The sequence below is a fragment of the Homalodisca vitripennis genome, chromosome 5, assembly GCF_021130785.1.
Source record: "Homalodisca vitripennis isolate AUS2020 chromosome 5, UT_GWSS_2.1, whole genome shotgun sequence".
Classification (NCBI taxonomy): domain Eukaryota; kingdom Metazoa; phylum Arthropoda; class Insecta; order Hemiptera; family Cicadellidae; genus Homalodisca; species Homalodisca vitripennis.
In genome coordinates this window covers 67,429,235-67,449,481 of record NC_060211.1, presented here as the reverse complement: position 1 = coordinate 67,449,481, position 20,247 = coordinate 67,429,235, and the positions used below count along the sequence as shown (strand labels likewise).

General features: G+C 31.2%; 1 protein-coding gene across 1 annotated transcript; it reads left to right on the top strand.

The window, feature by feature from the left end:
• Positions 1-205: 205 nt before the first annotated feature.
• LOC124362325 (low-density lipoprotein receptor-related protein 4-like) lies at positions 206-19,740 on the top strand. Its single transcript, XM_046816735.1, has 6 exons — positions 206-330; positions 1,820-1,982; positions 5,821-6,060; positions 8,009-8,363; positions 10,117-10,282; positions 19,494-19,740. Exons 1-6 carry the CDS (start codon positions 282-284, stop codon positions 19,700-19,702), a joined length of 1,182 nt encoding a protein of 393 aa, XP_046672691.1. The 5' UTR covers positions 206-281; the 3' UTR covers positions 19,703-19,740.
• Positions 19,741-20,247: the final 507 nt, after the last annotated feature.

Below are 20,247 nucleotides of genomic sequence, written 5' to 3'. Positions count from 1 at the left end.
CTTGGTAATAAATTTAATACAGATCAGAAGTACGAGAACGTCAGAGGCCATGCTTTGTTCTTGTAGTTACATTACATCTGTATTGTTGTGGTTTCCCCACAGCCCACTCCAGCCCAACACAACAGTCTAGCCGATTACAAGAGCTCAGCAAGAACAGTATAATTGGCCAACAGTGACGTCACCTCTCAATCTAATGAGGATGAGGGTCATCTCAAGTGTTATCAGCCCAGTAGTAGCCGCTGCACGGGAGCTGATCTACTCGTCTACTTATTATTCTTCTAATGCGTATTATTACGGTTTTCTGTGTATTTCTCATCTGTTACAGAGCAGGTATTGTTGTTATTAAGATTAGTTTTCAAGTGATTAACAGGTAATAATATATTTTAAAACTAAATGTAGGTTACTAATGGTTATTAGAATATCATCTTGAATTGTTACAAAATACACAGCAGTGTCAAGTATAAGCCTGATTTTGATTGGCCAAAATTATAATCTGCGATAGTTTTCTTTATCATAGTTTACTCTTTATTGTGTTTTTTAGTGGATTAGAACAGATTAACATTCATAAGCAACTATATGCTACTCTAAATGTGTGATCGGTACTTAATTTTGTTAATAAGTAATGAAATTAAGAATTAATGAGTTTGCAATCGGTGCCACAATTTTGGCTTAAAATGGAAACAATATTATTGTATTGCTATATTTTGAGGACTATTATACAGTACTAAACATTGTATATATATATATATATATATATATATATATATATACAATTTATATATATATATATATACAATTTATATATATATATATACAATTTATATATATATATATATATATATATATATATATATATATATACCTCTTGTATTTCTCGCCAATATATATTTTAAATGCCAATAGTTTAAGTGAAGAGTAATAATTTTACATTCATGTAAACTTCAAGGCTGTTATATATCAATAGCACCAATGAAAATTATTTTATTAATTGCCAGTCTGTCAAATAGCAATAATAGACTTTTTTAAAGATGGTGAGGTTATGTTTATATTATTTTTCTATGAACAACCAGAGAACTCTGAAGATACAATAAACATGTTTGCATTGTTATTATATATAAAAAATGTAATTTTGTTTATTATGACTATAGTTTCATTTATTGTTTTTTTTATAACTAGTTATTTTTATAACTTAAAAATAAACTTCAGAATAAAAACGAATATTTAATATAAGAAAAACTTACGTAGTATATACTAAAAATAAGCTTTTTATCTTCATATGTTTTATCCAAGTATAAGTATCCTTTTAGGTCCTACATTTTCTTACATAATAGTTAAATGTGCAATTATACAAGCGGATGCCTTAACCAATGAGAGTTTAATATTTAACTAGATTCTAAAAAAACTTTGGAATATAAAATAAATTTCTTCTTATAATTTTTAGCGGTTTTATATTTTTTATTAAATGCAATAAAACTAACATATAAGGAAATCAACATACCCAAATGTTCTCAGAACATTTTTATTTAAATTTGTAATGGATGAAAATTTAGATATTATAGAATGTTATATAAATAAACAAATTCTATGTAAATGTATCTGAATTTGCTTGTATGGGGATAACCAATTAACTTTACCAATGACTATACAAAAATCAAAGATAAGCAGAGTTTTCCATTTCTAAATTTTAGTATAATTATTTACCTAAATGATTTCTAACGAAATCTCATCCTTAGATAGTGATTCTCAGTTTGTTCTGTAGATTCATCTGAATTAGTTATTAAATAAAGCCATTTTCACAAATGTATTATTTGATCTTCAGATGGAGTAGATATTCTCGTAGCATATGATGATGGAGTAGAATATTTCAACAGTTCAGAACACAGTTTCCGTTCTTTGGTACTACCATCGGCTCCTGTGTCCGCAGTCGACTACCACTACCAGAGAAAAGAAGCATTTGCTGCTTGGGATAACCGCATTTATCGGTAAGTAGAATAAAAAATAAATATTCTTGAAAACTACCTCATTCTTACACTAACTAGAGCTTATTAATATTGTAACTAGTTTTTATTATAGGGTTTCAAATGTTTTATTGCTGTAATTTGCCATGTGTAAATGAAGTAAGTTGAAGTTATTCAGGCTATAATTCTTTATAACTCACAGAGAACAATCAAAACATTTAATTTGTCTCGTAGCTCAGAATTGCTGACATGATCGCTCCCAATTATTACGAATGCGCCAACTTTATTAAGAATGTAACAGGCTCAATAAAACATTCATAAACAGTGAAGCATTCCAAATCTACAGATCTAATAAGCTTGAAATTTCCTTAAAGTTTCTCCACGCGTGTTGCACAGTAAGCCAGTAGTAATTTAGAACAAGTACAGTCTATATATATATATATATATATATATATATATATATATATATATATATATATATATATAACCGAGGGCTGGTAAAAAAATATCGCAACTTTTGTTTTTTATGATTTATTTAATCGTTAATCTCAATTTTACCCCTTCAAAGTAACCCCCATTAGATAGTATACACTTGTGCCAACGTTTCTTCTAATCCTCGAAGCACTTCAGAAAAACAATTTTTGTGATCTTGTTCAGCTTCTCCTTCGATGTTGTCTTTATCTCATCAATTATAGTGAAGCGTAATCCTTCCTGTTCAGTTTCGGGAACAAGAAAACGTCACAGGGGAGTACGGTGGCTGTGGCATAATCAGTGCGTTAGTTTTGGCCAAAACATCGTGCACAAGTAACAATGTGTGAGCAGGGGCGTTATCGTGTTGCAAAAGCCAATTTTGCTCTTCCACAAATCGCGGCGTTTCTGGTAGATTGATTTACGCAAATTGCGCACAACTTCCAGATAATATTCCTTATTGACAGTTCTGCCCTGCGGGAAAAAAGTGTAAGCATAACTTTCACATTCGACCTTACTTGGTGCGATTTGTCTGTCTTGGCTCGTGCGGCAGCTTCCATTGGGATAATTGAGCTTTGGTTTTCACGTCAAAACCTTAAACCCAAGATCCGTCACCGTTTATGTCCTTCTGGAGCAAATTTGGGTCATCGCGGACAGAGTTAATGCACTCATGTTTTTGGTCGATATTGATAAATTTTGGTACAAATTGTGTGGTGACCCGTGCTCTAATCTGGCACGAGCCAATCAAGTTGTTCATATTCTCTTCGACGTCTCTAATGGTAATTCGACGATTGGCTAATACTATTTTCTTCATTTCATAAATGTTTTCGTCTCATCTTGACGTGCTCGGGGGTCTGGCCCGTTGTTCCTCGATCACATCCTTTCGGCCCTCTGAGAACCTTTTGTACCACCGATAGACATTGCTTCGGTCCAAGGTAGCTTCTCTATAAGCCACTGTCAACATTTGGAATGCGTCCGCGCACTTAATTTCGTTTCAACACAAAACTTTATACAGAATACCCATTTTTCCGAATAGGGACAAATAGAATACCAGCCATAACACATGCAAGCAAATCAGCTTTCAAGCATTAACAGAACATTCAAAATGGCCGAACTTGTTGGCATAGATAAGACACGTATGTACCAACAAAACGCAAAAAAATATAAAAACCAATATATATATATATATATATATATATATATATATATATATATATATAATTTCAAGAAACATTGAATCACAAAAAGTACTTGCTCCACAGGGAGTCGAACCCGGATCTCTCACTTGCCGGGTGAATGTGCTACCATTACACCACAGAGCGCTTACTTTTTCCGATTCAATTATTTTGTATTTGGCCGTATCTGTAACATATGCGTTTAAATAAGCAAACTAACATATGATCGGAAGATATATATACATACATAAATACACATCAAATTTGTATAAATGGAAATAGCCTTATTTCATTGCAATAAAAAATATATGTATATACCGCGGAAATTAAAAAATCGCAATATTTTTTTAACAGACCTCGTATATTGCGTAAAAAACGAAAATCATTAGCCGTAATTAGTTGTATAGGTGCATTTTTCAGTTTCCCCACCAGACAAATTTAAAGTCGTTATAGGTTAATTTAATAAAACACTTTTAGGTAAGACAACAAATTCATTATATGATGTTACTCAAAATGTCTACCTCGATTTTGTATACACTTCATACAACGACTGAGAACAAAATCAAGTTCAAATGCATTTCTAATATTACATTTCTGAGTTCTTCAAGGTTTTGCGGTTTTGAAGCATACACAGTCTCCTTTACAATACCCCACGTTGAATACCCCATTCAGATCAAGTATCCAAGGTGTGTAGATGATATATGGTTTTAACTCCTAGGAGAACTATATTTTGTTTTTCAACTTCCGACTGTCCTAAAAACGTAGAATGTAACACAAATTTGCATGGTAAAATTTGAAAAACCTATGTATTATAACTCAGCAGACTATCAGTTCATTAATTATATTAGGCCGGAAGTATAATTATTGCAATGGCCGAAAATAATCACTTTTCAACAGAACGTTTACATATATAAACCATAGAGCCACTGGGTATAAGTTAGACCAGAAGAAGATTACAAGGGGCTAAATTAGAAATTTTGTTTATAAAGTAGGGTTCTTTCTCATACACAGTGTGTATACATGTCTAGAGCGTTTTAAGAAGGTAAACTCTGCCACGGGATGTGAAATTTAATTTATTTGAGCTATAAATGCGCATAAAAACTGTTCCATCCTTCGACTACAGGGCCCGCAAACACCGCTCTCTAAACTTCAAGTCCAACCATTCTGAAATGGATCAGGAGATTGGAATATCCTCTTGTTATTATCACTTATTTTTAGGAGTTTGGGTTGTATTATTTAAAAAGGATATGCCTACGACGGTTATTTAAAATCACCTGCAAACTACTATTAAAAATAAATAGTGTCTAGATATTTATTTTTTAAATGTTGATATTTACTGTATGATCTGATTAATTTTATACTTACTAATAATTATGATTAGTATTCTACATTAATAATTTGTTATAAACTGCAATTTTATATAATCAGATAAATAAATACAATTAAAAGTATAAGTAAGTGATAAATTAAAAGATCTTTATTTGTAAGCGGATTTCGGTTTACAACCATCTGTTTACGATTAAACTCATGTCAATAACTATGATTATATCAAAACTTATATTATTTATTACAGCTTTTAACTGTAAAACAGATAGTACGAGCTAAAACAAAAACGCGTTATTTTAGTTAAACAGTATATGCATTTTTTACATTTTTAAGCCCCTTAAAAGTTAATTCCTTAGTGGTAAATTAAAGATTATTGTACTCCCGAGGTCCAAAATACAACAAAGCCGTCTATGATGCTTCCAGCTATTACATGTGGCAGATGTAACAGTCGCTTTTATTGCAGCTTTCGTTTAAAATTGTATACCTGCTTATACCTGCTTAAGAAAGTTTATACACTAATTTCACTTTCTTGAACCATCAGAAATTTCTCATATAGCCCGCTTTCTATAGTGAGAAATCTAATCATTCTTATTTTATATACAAATAGTCCTAAACAAAATTTAGGACTCTTAGAGCACAAATTTTTCGCCTTTAAAGAACTTCTTGAGATTCTGGTTAAGATTGAATAAGACATGTCTAAAGACAAGTAAATTAATTTAAAAGTAAATAACACTGGTCTAAGCAATGTTCCCTTGGGAACACCATAATTTTCTTACTGTTAATGTTCAACAAAGCCATGCCTCTGTTTTTATTTTAGAGAGATTTAACACCATACCCCACTAATACAAAATCCTTGTAAAGGTTTTTGATAAATGTTTATTGCTTAATTTCAGATTTCCTCTTTTCAATAATGACTCCAGTAGGTCATTCAGTCCTACTTCAGTTGCGAATATTTCGCTCTGTTGGTCATTCGCGGTGGACTGGGTGCACGACCATGTGTTTTGGCCGGATTGCGGCATCGACGCAGCCATCATGATGTCGGATCTAGATGGCGGCAACATCACAGTGATTGTCCCATTGTCACAGAATCGTCCGATATGGATTCCTGACATAGCCATCGATCCTTACAGAGGGTAGATTCATTACCTTTATTTTCTTATGTGTTTTGTAGAATTGGCCGGGAAATTTATAAACTTTTTACAGTATAAATTGTGTAACAATCTAATGAAATTTTTTACATTATACAAGGATATCCAAAAAGAACTGACATACTTAACATCAATTTTCTCTCATAAAGTTTAAACTATATGGTAATATTTATAGATGTACAGATGGCAAAACTCTAAAACCTTTTAGTAGTACTTAATAAATATCGATATGGCTAGCGTTTATGTCTCTGCAGGTATCAAGTCGAAATGTAATCTCTCGCAAAACATGTCTCAGCATTTCTTGTGTAACGCTTACAATAAAATCCCTCATCCGCCATCGTAGGTAGTTTATAATCTTTTATGAATACACAGTTTCTTGACATAGGAACATAAAACTATATTACAGTTAAGTCTGGACTCTTTGGTGGCCATTTTATCGGTTCTCTTTTCCCAATCCATTGATCTTGAAACTTGTCATCCAGAATATTTGAAATATGGTTATGGAAATGTGGTGAAGCACCATACTACTCTACTAAAATTAAATTTTGCCTTCCCTAGTTTCAATCTTTTATATTGAACCGGTTACAGAATCCTCTGTAAGTAAAATTACTTTAAATATCTATCGTGCATTCAAGCATACGAAGCGTTGAGTTTTGGACTGTCGACTTCATGCTCGAAAAACTGACATGGTGGTTCTGACCCCCAAATTCTAAATTAATGACAATTGACATGGACATTAATGTGAAAAAATACTTCTGAAGAAATCGTCAACTACTTTTTTGTTATCATAGCATTATAAAATTCCACCCTTTTAGATTTATCTGCTAGCTTAACGTGGAATAATATCTAGAATTGTAATCATGGAATTGACAATATATTACGGTCCCCCGTGGAATGTTGTTTTTGGAAATCCTAGCTCTAAAGCCGGATTAATTACATACTTCGAAGGACTTACTGCAATATACGATCTACGTCTTCATCTGATGTTTGTGCTTCCCTGATGACTTGCGTGTCAAAGCACTACCTGTTTTCTTCTCTACCCATTGCTTGCTTTAAGCAAAGGAGACTAATTAACACGTACTCCAGTCAAAAATGTCTTTGAACTGAGATTATTAATCTAAATTCAGTAAACCACAAGACACACAGCTTTTTGCGTAGAAGTAGCCATAGCTTTGATGAATTGTTAATATTAATTTAAACAACTATGAATTACCAACCACAAATAATTGTTTGGAAAATTTGTAATGCCCGTAATGAACTGCAAATAATATCGGGTAGAAACGAAATTACTCAAGCAATTTTAATTCGATGTCAAAGAAATGCAGTGTGTGAGTTTTCGAATTCACACATCGAGTTTGAAATTTTACAAAGTTACACTAAAAGCTTTTTGAGTTTCGCCTTCTTAATATATAGTCTCCATACGTATATTTACTTATATAATTTCAATAAACATAAATCACAAAAATTACTTGCTCCGCCTGGACTCGAATTCGGATCTATCATCCGCTCGGATGATAGCACTACTTTTTTACGATTCAATTATTTGATATTTAGCCATTTTCGTCACATATGTGTGTAAATAACCAAACAAACATGTGATCGGAAGACCAAATACTTGTCAAATGACTTTTATTTACATTCATTAATTTTCTAGTTTAAAAATTCATTTGAGCGTCTTTAATTTCAAACAACCCAGAAAAAGATCCACGAAGAACATTTTTCTATTCTCCAATGACACATTTTAATTCGATTTGATAGAATGATTATATTAGTCCAGAAGGATCTAGGAGTTTTAGGACCTATTCATATGTTGCTTTCCACCCGAAATTTAAAGTTGTATAAGCATATATACTTTGTAACTTGACAACTGTTCTCCAGTGTTGAATGTTATCACTTAGCCATGGGTCTGTTTGAGATTCATTTTCTTCCTCAGACTCTTGTTTTGGATCTCAGATGGCTCTGTGTTATCCTGCGGGCTGGACGGAAGGGAGATCACAACCGTTGCTAAACTCGCCTTCACCGAAGCTGTGAACCTCGTGTTGGACATGGTGGCAAAGAGAATCTACCTGCTCAGTCGTAACAAGAGCTTCAATGGTATCTATTACCTCGAATACCACAGTTCTGAGCCTCTTCTCATACATGATGAGGTCGATGGTAAGATCTGGAGCTTCAGTGTGTATAAGTCGCAGCTCTACTTGTGTTACGATAGCAGTAACGGCACTTACTTGACTACTCGCTCTGTTGCTGACCACGCTAGTTCTAAACAACAACTTACTAACTTATCCAAGGTGAGGAGATATATATTTATGTAATAACGTATCTTTAGCTCGTATAATGCACCAAAAAAGAGATAAGTCTCTCAATGGTTCCAAACATACTTATTCCGAATTTAATAAAAATACCATCTAGTTTTCCTTCTACATTTACGCAAAACTTGTAAAATATAACACAAATATTACTGCAAATAATGGAAGAAAATTTCGTTCATAGCTAAACATTTGTAGATCTAGTTGATCACGTTGACACTGGGTTTCTTAAATATAATTTTTTAAGGAGAGGCCGACCCTCTTTTAAGCCTTCCTCATGGGCCACTGGCCTGTGCGAGGATCTTATCAAACAGAATAAGGGAGAAAGTCGATACAGTACAAGATCGATGTTAATGAATAAAAGTTTTACAGCCATATACATGATTTGACCTTTGCTATCGCTAACTCAGAACCAAAGCTTGCTCTCTTATGCCGCCAGATATCGGTAGCCAACAAGAAATACTTGACTCTTTGGATGATAATAATTATCATAATTATACTTGAATATTGAACTTATTTTATAACTATCTCAGGTCTTCTTCAGTCTTAGAGATGGGTGGAAATAACTGACGTAAATCCACCAATCTTATCTGATATGTGTTATTGTAGTTTTTATAACATAGTGGATAAACGGTATAAATTTATGCAATACTTACATAAAAATCTTATGGTACGCACTGCGTTGAAATATCGATTACACAATTAATGTAAACAAGGAGACTTTGATGTAAGAATTATAATATCGACAGCGTAAACATAAGAAATCAGACTATGTCATACTGTGCCAAACTACTGGTTACTTTTTTAAGTGGGAATAAAATCCACATTATTTTTTCTCGTCTCTGTTTGGTGATCCACTTCCTAAACCTTTACTTGAGCTTATTTACTGATGATAGCGAAACCTGTCCCTTGAGAGGGCTGAATATCTGTCAGTATGTGTGTATATCTCTCTACACTATATTTCGAAAAAGAAATAGATTATAAATTTTGTTTGATACTTAATTTCTATATAGGTAACAGTGATATCGATTGGGTGCTTGATATGTAATTGCATTTAGCTGAGGGTTAGCGGATTTACATTGGTCTCATTGGTAACCCTGATTACAATATAAAAGTAGCATAATAAATAAATTCGTAAACAAACAGAACATATGAACATATTAAATTTTAACACATGATTTGTATTCACAGAGTTAAAAAAAAAAGAGTTCAAAGTCTATGTTACAAATTGGTCACAAGATTTAATATCGGCGTACTCTTGCGTTGTATTACTCTTCCTAGATCACCGGAACTCTTATCATTTGCAACATTGATATGAAATCTAACCTAATGTACAAAACCTTTAATGTAGCATGCCTCAAATTACTTCTACAACTATTTTATCAGCAGATTTTAAATTTTGAATGAAACTTCATTTCTACATAGACAATAAATTTATTTCCTACGATGATGTATGTCCAACCATGGAATTTGACTAATCGTTATTAAAGCCTCACTCAGTAGGCTATCAGATTTTACCTTTAGAGTGCCGTAGGGATGTAAATTTTTTTTATGTATTACTTAATCTTTTTTCAAACAATAAGTATAAAAATAAAAATTTTGATCTTATTAATAGTATCAATAATTTTACAGTCAGTTTATTAAGGATTGCCATTATGTTCTGTCAATCCATCAATACTCTGTTATATCATTCTATTTAACTACTTGCATTTTAACATGTCCATTAATTTTCCAGACGGTTTGGCATATGAAAGTCATCGATCCGGAACTGCAGACTCCTCCTGAGATCGACCAATGCACATCCAAGGGATGTTCCCACCATTGCGTCGTACAGGAGTCGCTTGCTCTGTGCCGCTGCCCACGGAACTTCCACCTTGGCCGTGACCAGATGATTTGTGAAAGTGAGATGTCGTTTATCGAATTGAAATATATTTTTTTATTTCTTAAATGAGGCTAAATAGATATCAATAATAAATTTTAAACTAAAATGAATAATTAATATTCTTATCGGGTTTAATGGATTTGGATAATATTCAATGGATTTGCTGATCCACTTTGTGATCATACTTTATTAATTATAGATGTAATAATTTATTATTATTAACATTATTATTAATATTATTATTATTATTATTACTATCATTGCCTCTGTGACAGTACCACTGAATTCATACTATATGTTAAAGATCATCATACATTAAATTGTTTCATATATTTGTAACAATTGTTATAATGTTTTAAGTTTTAAAATTGGGTGAAACAGGATTCACATAGAAATAACAAACAGGCATCATAAGGAAACTTTATAGAAAAAATATTTCAACTATTTATGAGTAGGCCAAATAGACTTTGAAGTTAGTTTGCATTAAACTCTCTTGGTTGATAACCTCACGTAATATAGGGACATACTTATCCAAATACCTTCATATTGTTTTAGACTCTCACAAGCCATTAAATACATTATAAATACAATTTTGAATTAGCATGATATGTGAGACGTGTAAGAAACCCCTGCACAAAAATGGGTATTGCACTATTTGTGGAAAATGTGGGTTATATCTTCATTTCCATTGCGCTGGAGTACAGAAGTCAACCTGGAAGGCCCAAGAGCAAGAAAAAGAAGGCAGATAGGGTATGTATCAATTGTAGACCCTCTTATGGTAAAAATCGAGTGTTAACCTCAATTATTAAGTTATTATTATATTATTATTATTAAGGAGTGATTCCACAACGTAGTAACACTTGTTGTAAGAGTCTGTAACCAGGTTCATAGAGTACCAAGAAGGTGAAATATTCAAAACTTTGTAAGGAGATGGAAGAGCTGAAATTGGAAATATAATGTGAGAAACAACATGGAAGGACTAAAAACTTTATTATAACAAGGCTCCCTGGAACATAAAAAGAATATGTGCCAAAATATCAGTGACCTACTACATTCCATGAACATTACTCTGAAAAAAAGAAGACATCACTGCATATAGGCTACTCTCTACCAAATCTACAGTACCTATAATAGTCCAGTGTTCAACCTGAGGCATTATGGACAGCTACGTACCAGGTCGTAATATTAGATCTAATACCTCAATGATCAATAATGATCAGCCTGAAAGAGCCATTTATTTTAATGACCACCTTACGCCATATTTTTCAAGTTTGACGAAAATGGCTAAACAAGTAAAATATCAAAATGGCTATAAATATATCAGGCTTAAAAATGGCAATAAAATATAAAGGGCATTGGAAATCTTCTGAAATATAAATGGCAATAAAATGTGATTAAAAAAGATAACTTATCAAAGGCACTGTATAATAATACCTAATGATCCAAATAAGGTAGCATAAACCTAAGACTATAGAGATCATTAGTCCAAACATTAATATATTTTCATCACTTAACTAAGAGTTAATCTATTATCAATTATTGTAAATTTTTAAATATATTATTCTAGTTTCCTTAAGCCTATTTAAATACACTAACCAAAGTTTCTTACATAATAATACATACAACATTTTCAATAGTTCAAACACGTAAAAAATACAGATGAACTAAATTTAAATTTGTATAAGAACTTTATGGAGTTTTCGAACTGGAATAAGAATTATACATCCTTAAATCGAATTATTCACATGATGAATTGAACTTTAGGATAATCAGTACTAATATAAGAAGTATAAGAAAACTCTGGAACAAATTATTGTTAAGATTCAATAGATCACTAGACTATCTTGATACTTTAATGCTAACTGAAATAAGCATATGTCAATAGGAATCATGTTTAGACGATATTCCGGGCCTTAACTCAATGTTCTAACGTAGACAAAATGGTTAAGGAGGAGGTATAACTGTAAGAGAACTTACAATAGTAGATATAATCTTACAATTTCATTTTTCATCCACCGAATATTTAACAACATAATTTCTAATTAAAAATGAGTCAGTAGTATTAATTGCATTACATAGGCCTGGAAATCAAAATATAAACAAATTTAATTTATTGTTAGAAACTTCTTATACTAAAACTATATAAAAAAAACAAAACATATTTTTTGGTAGGTGATGTTAATATATATTATTTTAAAATTAGTATGGATCAGGCTAATATTTTAATATATTATAGACTAACAAAATTTATAGTACAATACTGTCCATCTAAGGTAGAGTTGTACAATACTACTAACGATAGCCTTTCATCTTTTATTGTAGTATATAAACTTGCCGATCATTACTGGACAAGGATATTCCTGCAATTATGCAGAGATTACAGTTAATACATTTAGGACAAAGGATATTACACAATATTTATTACACAAACAGTACTAAGTAATAAATAGGTAAATGAGAACCTAAATTAGACAAACTGGCTTCTCATATTAGATCTACATGATCCTGAAGGTATTTATAATAACCTAGTCGATAGATTTGATAATATTTATAAAAATAGTACAACTGAATAAGTAATAAGCCTATAACAAAAAAGGAACCAATTCCATGGCTTGTTATTGAGTTAAAAGGTTATAAACACTATTTATAGAGACAATGAAAAAGAGTTAAATATAATTTACGATATTTGAAACTATTTCAAAATGTCACAAATAATTTATAAATAAGAATCTTTAATAAGGTCAAAGGCCTTTTATTTGGTTTACTACCTAATAATATTGTAAAAGTTAGTAAAACTTGGTATAAGTGGTCCATTATTAAATGTTTTTCAAAAATATTTTCTAGATAGAAGTATGAACGTAAATATAGGACCATACATAAGTGAACGTTATGATCAGAATTATGGTCTAACTCAAGGAAGTATTTTATCACCTGTGCTTTTTAACATTTATATACACCATTTAGCTAGCCTAAAATTTAAAATTTTCAAATGTAACAGGCTCAGTGCATACTTTCCAGTAACCTCTAACGAACAGTTGATTTCAGTCTACTTTTTATTATGGCATAATCAAATATTTTGTGGCACCTCAGTATATATTATCACCGGTTAAAAATATTTTGAACAGAATTCATAGAGCTCTTTTACATGGAGTTCAACCTTTTTTATTATGCTCATTCACTAGTAATGTATACATATTTGTTTATAATATAATTATACTTTTAGGAATACTATCTACAAAATATAGACTATAATTTGAGAAGAAGGCAATCTAACAACTATGGGACATCAACTTTGGAATACAAAACAACAAGGCTGCTTAATTATTTTCCATTAGAACTTAATATGTAAACCAATATAAATAAATTCATAGTTTCATTGAAAAAACACTTTTTGAGGTATAAAACCTAATTACTTTTTATTTCTACTGATTTAAACAAGTATTACGTACCTTGAAGCAACTGATTAATTTGATTATACAGATAGTCTGATTAATTTAAATCAGGTTAATAGGTCTTAGAATAATATCTCAAACCAACATGAAAGGTAACTACTTACTTTTTAAACTAAAGACGGCCCCAATGCAATAAATAAACCTAGCCTTTCATAAAAATAAAATTATACAGTAACACTAAAAAAACTAGTAACACAACACCATAAACCTTTTATAATACATACATTAAACAAAGAAGACACAAGGATCTCTTTTCTATGGCTGTTAATTGACAACACAGGGTGCCCATTTTTTTATATTTAAAGATTCTGCTTCTGACTTTTTATACTATATTTATGCTACCAAACGTTTTGTAATATTTCTAGTGTTGTTTTATTGTGTACTGTTATTTTCGGATGAGTTGTTATTGATTTTGTTGTTATATCTGTCATTTATATTTTTGTTGTTACTTAGGATGTTTTTATTATGTGAATTGTTTAATATTGTATTTGCTAAGGTGTACTATTATTTCTATTCGTGCCATGTTATTTATGTTCGTTGATCAGGATCTATTTATTATTGGAAATAAATATCTTCAGTAAAAATATTGTGAACAACATAATTATTAAAATATTTTTAACAATCATTAGCTATATTAGGTATTTTTATCCCATCTAAATTATTATATACTTCTGCGGGTGATTATATTTAATTTTTGTTTACATCGTTATATTTAAGTTATATGTTCATAGAGTTACAAGTTATTAAATATATTATTTTTAATACAATTTCCGTATGCTAATACGACAATTGACTAAGAAGATTTAGTTTTCCTTCAAATAGCGACTAGCTAGAGGGGATAATAGCAAAACTGTTGGAATTTCGATTTATTTATTTAAAATAAGGAATTGAATTACACTATAAATTATGCGCGCTTTTATACTATTATTTATCTACTTATAGCATAAAACATATGTATTTCAAATTTCATCTTTCTAGGACATCGGGAAATTTAAAAACAATAATATAGTTCTTCTAGGGTTGCAAGCCTATCAGTGAATGAGTATATAAGTATTACAAGCCCATACGTATATATGTTCCTCACACATATATAGAGATTAATATATAAATAAATAATACATAATATGAGACACACTTGTTTGTCAGTTGACTACATTGTCAGATAACTTGCTGTAATCATAAAATTATAAAAGTAAATAATGTTTTTTTTTTTTTTTTTTTTTTTTTTTTGAGAAAATAGTTTTAATAATGTAATTCTATCGTAGTACTCACATAATACCAGTATTCTTTAAATTAAGTAACAATATTATATAAATTATGCAAAGTATTCTTTTACAGTATTTGTAAACATTTTGAGTAGAAGTATGTATTTAAAAAGGTTTTAAATCATGATTCTTTTACAATAAGTATGATTAAGCTATATCAGTTAAATATGACACATATAATTAGTTGCCTAATCGTTCCCTCTACTGGGTTGGATTCTGTTAATTATTAATTATGGTAATCATCTAAAACCCACCCTATTGGGTTCCGATTTCATATTTCAAGACCTCTGACATATCTAATGACTTTTTCTTAATTTTAGTTCAATATTGAAACTTGAGTATATTGACATAAAATAATATTGATTTTAAATATGGTTACTTTACATCAGAAGATCATTTTTTATTTACTTTATTGGATTTAGGTTTAGTATCTTTAATATTGTACGCATAGTGATATGTCTCATAATACAGTTACATCAGTAGTACTAACCGTTTTTTGTATCGCAATTCAGAATGTGTTACAGATTAGTAAGGAAAAGTTTAATTTTTACATCATTAATAGTTTTTGAAGTTGGCTTTTTGAGAAAACTTAACAAAATTGATTCTACTTTTTCCAATGTATTTTTAGGACAATTATTAATTAATTTGTTTTTTTATTTAGTGATTTTTTGTAAGGTAATACAAAAACAAGGATTGAAAACCATCCCAGAATAGTTACGAATTTCACTTTGACTAAATTTTACTTTTAGTTAAATTAAAGTGGAAATTAAAAAATATTACCAAGATTTATTTTAATTAGAAGAACATTTTTATCTGTCATTTACAGATTGTATGTGAAATTTATAACCAATATTGATATACATAATATTTATAGCTATGAATGTTAAGTTTAGCACCACTTCACCTTCTCTTAATGCAGTGTCTGGACCTTACACTGTTACATACCTGACTGCTAGAACCTGGAGTCTTGCTCGTCTGAAGAAATCCAAAAGAAGTCTACGACTAAACGAACAGTTTACATCGTTTAGGCATCATAGACACCTAGATTATAAGTATAGATATAGTTTGATTTTTATTAATATTTTATTTCTGATATTCAATAGTCTGTGAGAGCGTCAGGTTCCAGACACTGCATTAAAAGGAACGTGAACTGGAACAATCAAATTCGATCCATCCTTCCCACCATAATTAAGTCATTTATAACTAATTCATTAAAAAGAAGGAAAAAATAAATAAATACAGAATCATTTATAACTAATTCATTAAAAAGAAAGAAAAAATAAATAAATACAGAAACACTTCTTTATTGAGGCGAAATTAGGACCATATGGTTCTTTCTTACATTTAACCTCGTAAAAAATTAATCTTAATAATTCAAATTAAGACTTATTAACTATAACTTATACTTACGGTATTCCATTCACTCTTCCATTCACACAGTCACGATTCAAAGAGTAGCCCCGCCGCCCGCCACGATCATCCGGTCCAGTTATTTTCGTCACAGCTCCGCCACAAACCGTTTTCGGCTCTTAATTTGTTTGACAGGATCTGGTAAGGAGTTCCATAATGTACAGGCGGTAACGGTGAATAGTTATAGGTTATATGTTTTGGTTCTGTGTATTGGAATTCTGAGACTTAGTGCACCAAACCGAGTTTCTCTTGCGCTACCCCCCGCCAAAAACTGAAACTGTTCAGATAAATATTTTGGTGAAACCGTATTAATAATAGAGTACAACAATGATAAAATACGAATCGATCTAGAATCAGCTAATTTTAGAATTGATGATTGTCTAAAATATGGTGTAACATGATCTCTTCGACGTAAATCAAACAGAAAGCGACTGCAGTAATTTTGTGCTCTTTGCAGTTTAGTGCTAAGGGCTATAGTCATGTCATTGATTACAAAGTTGCAGTAGTTAAAGTAAGGAAACACAAGTGACTTGATCAACAGAAGTTTAATGTGAAATGGTAGAAGTCCTTGCATTCGTTTCAGTGTGCGCGCAGCAGTGAACACTCTTTTACAGGTGTACACCACTGCATCGGTCCATCCAAGTGTGTTGCTTATGATTGGTCCTAGACTTTTTACCCTTTCAACGCATGGTAAAAGTTTTCCGTCTACAGTTATTGTCAGTGTATTTTGTAGGTCAATGGAGTTGGCAAGTCGTTGATGACAGACAATCACGGGTTGGGTTTTATCCGGGTTAAGTTTAAGTCCATTTTTTTAAAGCCCTTGAACAAGCCGTTGTATGTCTTCATTCATCCACTTCACAGTCTGTTTTATGTCAATAATGTTAAAGTGTGAGTAGATGTGTAAGTCATCAGCAATAACAGTGAAATTTGCAATGTCACAATACAGTGTTAATGTCATTTATGTACAAAATAAAAAGTAATGGGCCAAGAATTGATCCTTGCGGAACTCCGCAGGTCACAGTTCTGTAATCAGACATTGAGTTTCCATTGCACACACACTGCTTTCTGTCCATCAGATATGATTTTGTCCATGCTAAAGCATTTTCAGAGAAACCTAAATTTTTAAGCTTTTTAAATGGAATGTTATGAATGATTGTATTGAAGGCCTTGCTGAAATCGAACTGAACTAGTAAGGTATAAAGACCTCGATTCATGGCTAATCGAATGTCATCAGTTATTTTCAGAAGTGCAGTTTCTGTACTATGGTTTTGGCAAAAGCCAGACTGAAAAAAAAATAATAATATTATTTTTAGACAAGAAATCTGATATTTGGGAATGAACTATTCGCTCAAGGCCTTTCAAGAGAACTGGTAAGATACTAATTTGGTCGGTAGTCTTGGGGTTCAGATGGAGATTTAATTTTATTTAGTGGAAAAACTAAGGCGGACTTCCATTGTGTAGGGAAAACACCTATTGTGAGAGATTTATTATACATTGCTGTAATGACAGGGAGAATAGCAAAAAGAATTTTCTTAACTAATAAGATTGATATGTTGTCTGAACCCGTAGCATTCGTTTGTATACGCCTGATTGCTTTAAGGGCATCTACCTCTAATACTGGATTCAAACGAAACTGGCTGTCTGAGGGAATATTATGGGTTTGTTCAATTCATCTAAATGGGTTTGAACAACCTCGGTGATAGATTTTTAAGAAAATGATGAAAAATACTCGTTTAGATCATTAAGTGAAATATTAATAGAGGCAGGAGAGGGTTGCTTCAAAAAATACCATTTATGTATCGAAGACGGGAATTTCTAATTTGTTGTTTGACTTGGTTACGAAGATGGCGGTACCGTATCATTAACTTGACATCTCTAGAGCACCGAGCCCTCCGAAACAAGGCGTTTCTTTCGGCCATTAGACCGAGAATATTCTCGGTAATCCAGGGAACGAGTCGTTTCTTATTAATTCGCTTGGTAACAAGAGGGGCATGTTTGTCATACAGCTTTAATATAAGAGAATTTAAAGAGTCAATTTTATCATCAACAGTCTCCTTATTCTGCACGGAATAAACAGACTTTTTATGTATGCATTACGCGTACATAAATAGCTCAGCATTACTTGTAATTTATTTCAATTTCTAATTTAGTCAAGTTTTATTTAGAGTTATCCCCATCATTCTTATTCCATTGAACACGCTATATAACCTTAGTATCTAGTAACCAGAGATTGTTATTACGCGATAAGAGGTGATCAGACAATTTTTAAATTAAGTTATCCAGCAGTACTCATAATATAAACATGTCCACTTAATTAGTTACTCCTTTAATTAGTAACATATCTACCACTATGTTGAAAATCTGTGAAAATAATATATTAGATACCCGCTTAAATTTCGTGCATTCCATTACATGTTTCGTTTATACACCGTTCATAGTTTAAGATTTAAACTTTTTAAAGCAGGAATCTGCTTCAAAATAGACTTCCGGGAGAACCGCTATTTATATCATTGCAGTGTAGTAGATAAATACGGTGATTATAAATTAAATAACGAGAAACTTACTATCTACATAAGTATAAGTTAGATAAAACATTTTTCTTTTTGTAAAATTCTTTACTCGCAATTCTTGATATTTTAGTCCATGTTTTATTAATAATAATACATATGTATAATAGTAATATAACTACCCTCCCACCTAACTCGATGATACGAGTTATTTAGTTGGCAACCACCAAACTCAAATATAAGATACACCATTGACTCTCAACGGACCAAAAGTGACAACTCGAAAAAATATCACACTAGTTTAGAAACATTTTCTAACAAAAAATTAACTTTAGTTAATATAAAAATTTTAAATTTCCAAAAGACAAATTAATTTTTATTTAAGGATAATCAAACGATGTTTTTCTATATATAATGCCATTGTTTTCTACTTTATTCCAGAAAATAAAGAATTTCAATGACCTTGAGGTATCAATGGATTTAGTGGACTTTAAGGTTTAAGTGTTGAATCAAACCATTAATTTAGGATGGTCTTCGTTATTACTTTGTTCTTCTTACTCAATACATTTGTAATATAGATCAACACTCTGTTTCAGTAATTCAGGCCAAGAACGATACATTCCTCAGCGTGTTGGAAGGCATCGCTTGTGTCGTGTTTATCTTGTTGGCTGCAGGAATTCTGATGTGTCTCTGCGACAAAGTATGGTCCAATGTGCACCCCACCGTAGTACGTGTGACAAGCCCTTCTAACAGCTTCAAACGGCGTATATATAAAGGCAGTGATCTTAGTGAGAACCTTATTTAAGGTAAAATTTATTCAAATAAAAGTGTTTTTACAACTAAGTTTTCAAGTTACTATCCCCCTAACAATTGTTAGCTACTTGATAACTTGATAGGTGGTTTTTGAAGTTTGACTAAATAATTAACAAAAAACATTTAAAAATTCTGCATAGTAGCTGTTATAATAGTCATAAACACTTTTTATTGTCTGTAAAATTTACAGATCAGTAATATGAAATTATAACATCAATGGGTGTTTTGAAGAATTTAAATGACTTGAAATTGAAATATGTGCCCTTAAATATCTGTAATGGCATATCCTTACCAGAAAATTGATTTGTTACTCTTCAAAACTGTGCAACAGATGTAACAAATTATTCACATCTTTATATTTATTATTTACGTTTTCTGGTAAACTACGTGTTTTAATACATACGTTACGTATTATAATTTACATAAAGGGGCTGTTTTCAAAATAATTACACTTGGTAAATGAGCGGTAAAGTAAATACACATTGTGTACCTTTCATACATTTTGTATTAATGCTCCAATTTACTATTAAAATTGTA

What these genes read in the sequence shown, in the direction of transcription:
- LOC124362325 (XM_046816735.1), top strand. Translation starts at nt 282, where the DNA reads ATGCGTATTATTACGGTTTTCTGTGTATTTCTCATCTGTTACAGAGCA. An exon ending in TCTCATCTGTTACAGAGCAG is followed by an intron (nt 331 to 1,819) that starts GTATTGTTGTTA and finishes TTTGATCTTCAG; the next exon opens with ATGGAGTAGATATTCTCGTA. An exon ending in GCCATCGATCCTTACAGAGG is followed by an intron (nt 6,061 to 8,008) that starts GTAGATTCATTA and finishes TTTCTTCCTCAG; the next exon opens with ACTCTTGTTTTGGATCTCAG.